At 26.9% G+C, this 5,025-nt stretch overlaps 1 protein-coding gene across 1 annotated transcript; it reads left to right on the top strand.

Annotated features, from left to right (window-relative positions):
- The first annotated feature begins 1,775 nt into the window (after positions 1-1,775).
- On the top strand, positions 1,776-4,166 carry LOC124943580 (vacuolar-processing enzyme-like). The gene is made up of 9 exons (XM_047484071.1): positions 1,776-2,012; positions 2,314-2,478; positions 2,566-2,722; positions 2,791-2,876; positions 2,950-3,149; positions 3,292-3,340; positions 3,413-3,637; positions 3,706-3,912; positions 3,977-4,166. Exons 1-9 carry the CDS (start codon positions 1,776-1,778, stop codon positions 4,121-4,123), a joined length of 1,473 nt encoding a protein of 490 aa, XP_047340027.1. The 3' UTR covers positions 4,124-4,166.
- Positions 4,167-5,025: the final 859 nt, after the last annotated feature.

The raw sequence follows: 5,025 nt of genomic DNA, 5'->3' as shown, positions 1-5,025 counted from the left end.
GGGAAATGGAAGAATCAAGGAATGAAAGTAAAGGAAAATCAGAGGAAATAAATGATGAGAATGAAGTGGAGCAAAGTGAAGAAGAAATTTTAAAAGTAAACCGATAGCAATTCAGACAAAAATGAAGAAAAATAATGTGCAAGTAAAGGAGAAATTCATAAAATACTGAAATAAAAAAAAAAAACAATGAATTATATTAATTTTTTTTTAAGAAATTAAGGGTAATGTCATATTTCTAACGTAAAAAAAAAAATTCTTTATTTTTTTCAGGATTGACTTCAGTCCACCCGAGCCCATACATAGATTCGTCCCTAGATGGAATGACATTCCATAATTTGGTTCATATACACCAAAACAAATGTTAAGGCAAGCATTTCTTATTCCAATTTCCAAAACATGTTTCATTACAAATATTATATTTATTATATTTTAAAAAAAATACAATTATTTGAAATAATTTAAATTTGTTAAAATAATGAATAAATATAAAATATTTTAATAAAAAAAATCAATTTTTTTGTTTAATTTTGTGTTAATATAAATAAAATTTATTATATAATAAAAATAAAATTTATTATATAATAAAAACAAAATTTATTTTAGATATGTAATTTTATATTTAATTATAAAATAAGTAATTTTGTATTAATGTCCTTATATTTATATAATAAATACTTACATTTATTTATAATTTAAAATTTTTTATTTATGCATTTTTTAAAATTAATATTTGATATTATTTAAATTATGAATAACTAAAATAATTTGTTATTGACTAATTCCACTTTACTCCTTATGGAATGATATAATATATATAAATGATGAGATATAAAATATATCATTTAATTTAATATTTAATGATAAAAGAGAATATAATTTATATTATTAAAATATAAAAATTAATTTACATTATTAAAATATATTAATTAATTAGGAGAGATAATTTATATAATATATATAAATGATGAGAAAGAAAATATAAAGAATTATATATATATATATATATATATATATATATATATATATATATATATATATATATATATATATTTATATTAGAAAATTTAATAATATATATAAACGATGAGAGATAAAATATAAAAAATTTATATATAAAATAATTAAAAGATATTTATCTTACTTTTACTTTTATATGATATTTATCTTACTGTTAGTTTTATATAATATATATATATATATATTATCTTACTTTTACTTTTATTAAAATATATATATTTAATGAGAGATAAAGTATAAAATTTATATATAAATTAATTAATTAGTGGTGAAAATTTATTTTATCTAATTGACTTTTTTTTCTTTTTTTTTTTTGGAAAATAATTGAATGGAAGATTTTGGATGGTCTCACACTCATTAGTCGAGATTCATGCAATGCAAACTTGTACAATATTGGTAAGGAACTTTAATTCTTAATTTCCTTTAACCAAAAATACCCTCAAAACAGTTTTAAATATATTTTAATATATATATATATATAGTAATGATATGGCTTTAGTTGGTATTTCTTTTTTAAAATAGTAACATTGTTATAGTTTGGGCAATTTTTTACTTACTTTAAATATTCACTTTTCATTAATACACCATTAAGATGTTGTCATATTACAGAAATAAACAATAAACTACTTATTCAAAATCATATACTATACCTTTTCATCAAGCACCAATTATCTCCTATAAATTCACCACAAATTAGTGTTTCTCTTCCACCACATCCCTTCATAATTATCACATCCATAACTTTGAAACATACAACTATGTTTCTTCAAGTTGGATTAATACTTTTAGGCCTCCTTCTATCCTTTCCAATCTCCATTCAACCATTCCATGTTCCTCCTCCTGCTCCAAAGAATGGAATGATCATTCGACCCTCAATGTTTTCTCCTATTGAGTCGGATGAAACAAAATGGGCGACTTCTCGTGCTTCGACGAATGGAACTAAATGGGCTGTTCTTGTTGCTGGCTCCAACGGTTATGAAAATTACAGGCATCAGGTGATAATCTAGTTATTATATTTAATTGTCGTTCTTTTCATGACCATTGTTTATGTATTTATAGGGTCGGTCTTTGGGTAAGCCCAGCTCGGCCGCCCCTTAAAAGAACACAAAATTAGAAAAATAAAAAATTATAGTATCAACAAAGTTTGATCCCTAAATAACTATATGGGTTAAAATTGCATTTAACAAACTAAATTGACTAGTTTTTGTTAAAAAAAATACAAATTTATTTTATTTATTTAATAAAACATAAAATATAACTATTTTATTTATAATGATATTTTGATATGTTTTATAGTCAGACGTGTGCCATGCCTATCAAATACTAAGAAGAGCTGGAATGAAAGATGAAAATATAATAGTATTCATGTATGATGATATTGCTTTTGATGAGAACAATCCTCAACCAGGGGTCATCATTAATCGTCCTCAAGGCCCCAATGTCTACAAAGGAGTACCTAAGGTTGATTCAATTTCATTACACAAACTTTTTCATTATATTTCTTCAAATTTATTCTCTGTTTTACAAATTAATACGTTTCTTGATCAGGATTATACCGGTAATCAAGTTACTAAGGAGAATTTGTACGCTGTTCTTCTTGGAAACAAAAGTGCTCTCAAAGGAGGAAGTGGTAAGGTCTTGAAGAGCGGCCCAAACGATCACGTATTCATATTTTACAGCGATCATGGAAGCCCTGGAGTTATCGGTTAGTCACTAATTCAGTTTCCTTTAACAAAGAAAAGAAGAAAAAACACTAACATTATTAATGAATAGGGATGCCCCAAGGTGGCTACATTTATGCCCATGAGCTGAATCAGGTCATGAAGAAAATGCATGCCAAAAAATCCTATAAAACTCTGGTAGATGATACAAATAGAATAAAATACATTTATGTATATAGTTATTGTTGTTAAAAATTGGTACATATCGTAGGTGTTCTATCTAGAGGCGTGTGAGGGAGGAAGTATGCTCGATGGATTGCTTCCGGAAGGGATGAACATATATGCAACCACGGCGACTAACACAACTCATGATAGTTATGCACATTACTGTCCTGAAGACATCTTTAACAGTCTTCATGATTATACAACTTGTTTAGGAGACTTGTACAGCATTTCTTGGATGGAAGACTGGTACAAATATGTTTCTTCATTTTTCTGTATTTTATTTCAACAAATAACACCTTGAGAGCATAAGGTTATGCCTTTGACAATTAGTTATGAGTTTCCACAATTTCAGCAAATAACTAGTTGTTCTTTTATCTTATTTTTCTAGTGACAATCATGATTTGCGCATTCGAACTCTGAAGAACCAGTATGAAGCGGTAAGAAGGATAATAAATTAGGAAATTCTTAAATTATTAGCTATTGTTTAAGAATTTGAAAATTGATAACAGGTTAAGAAGAGAACAAAGAGTAAGGGTACTGTTGAAGATCCAGGCTCCAATGTTATGCAATATGGGAAATTGAAGATTAATATGGACACACTCTCTACTTACATGGGATCAAAACCATTTAATCGCTATCACACAACCGTCAATTATTCCTCCTCGGCCCTGTCTCCGTCCAGCACTAGAAATGTCAACCAGCGAGATGCAGACCTCCTACATTTTATCTACAAGGTTCTTCTTTTTTTTTCAGTGTACTTGTTTATTTTAACTGTTTTCTAACCCACAAGATCATTTTCCAGCTTCGCAATTCGCCAAGAGGGTCTTCCAGGTGGATTGAAGCTGAAAAGAGAGTGCTTATAGAGATGAAGCAAAGGAAGCATGTTGATAAAAGCATGTCAAACATTGTTCAACAATTGTTTGGTGCTGACAAGGTGAAGACTATTCTTGAAGGCACCAGACCACAAGGGCAGGCGCTTGCAGACGACTGGACCTGCTTTAAGGCGTCGGTAAGCATGACTAGTCTATATATATATCATTGTTTTATTTTGACATTTTTGGTTGGTGTATTAGGTGAGAGCTTATGAAGAAAATTGTGGAGCTCTATCTAACTATGGGAGGAAATATACTCGAACCATAGCCAACATATGCAATGCAGGTGCAAGCATCCAACAAGTGGCTAAGGCTGCAGCTAAAGCATGCCGCATGGCTGGTTCTTGAAGAACAAAAGTTTTATGATTATGCATTTCATTAGTGTTTTAAAATTATTTGAAATTGATAGAAGTAAAAGTGGATGAATAAAGAAAAATTATATTGGGTGCTAATGGAAATCATAGTTTAATAAGTTTATAAATGGATAATGTTTGGAAACACACATTTATTTTGAATATCCCTTCAGATTCTTCTACAGCAATGATTTCGCATTAAACTAACTTCATGTCAAAAGATGGAGTTCTAATAAAAAATTGACATAAATCAATAAAAACCATTCTTAGTTTGCAACTATTTTTATTTTATGAGCAATCCTTGGATCTTTTTAGTTTTTTTTATCAATCAACACAATCCAATTATCATATTTTTTTTTTTATTTCACCATCTTTAAACTTTGCAAGTATGGAAAGAAAAATGAAAAATCTTATATTTACCAAATTGAAAACTGTCTGAAATAAAAAAAAATATTAAATTCAAATATAAAGATAAAAAAAAAAGTGTGATAACAATTATCTAAAAAAGTCAAAAAAAAAAAAAAGGAAATCAAGAGAGTATTTTATTTTGAGGCAAGAAATTACTAAGCAAATATTTGTTGACAAAGAAATAAATGTAGAAGTTTTATAATTTTAATCTTATCATTAGATGTCACTTAAGCTAAATTGAATAACTAATTAACCTATTTAGAAACAACTTGAGTTACATTTGGAATTGTTGGAAAATTAATAAATAAATTTTAGATATATTTTTTTATTATGTTTTATATTAAAAGTTTAAACGAAATAGATATAAATATCTTACTTTTAAAATTATTTTTTTAAACAATTATTATTTATATTTAATATACCTATACCAAAAAAAAAATACTTCTACTAAGATTTTGTTTCGTTTGTAATATTAACATGGAGGTTCTC

Source organism: Impatiens glandulifera, chromosome 6 (genome assembly GCF_907164915.1).
Source record: "Impatiens glandulifera chromosome 6, dImpGla2.1, whole genome shotgun sequence".
Lineage (NCBI taxonomy): Eukaryota > Viridiplantae > Streptophyta > Magnoliopsida > Ericales > Balsaminaceae > Impatiens > Impatiens glandulifera.
Note: the sequence above shows the minus strand (reverse complement) of the source record. Positions and strands in the feature narration are given on the sequence as shown.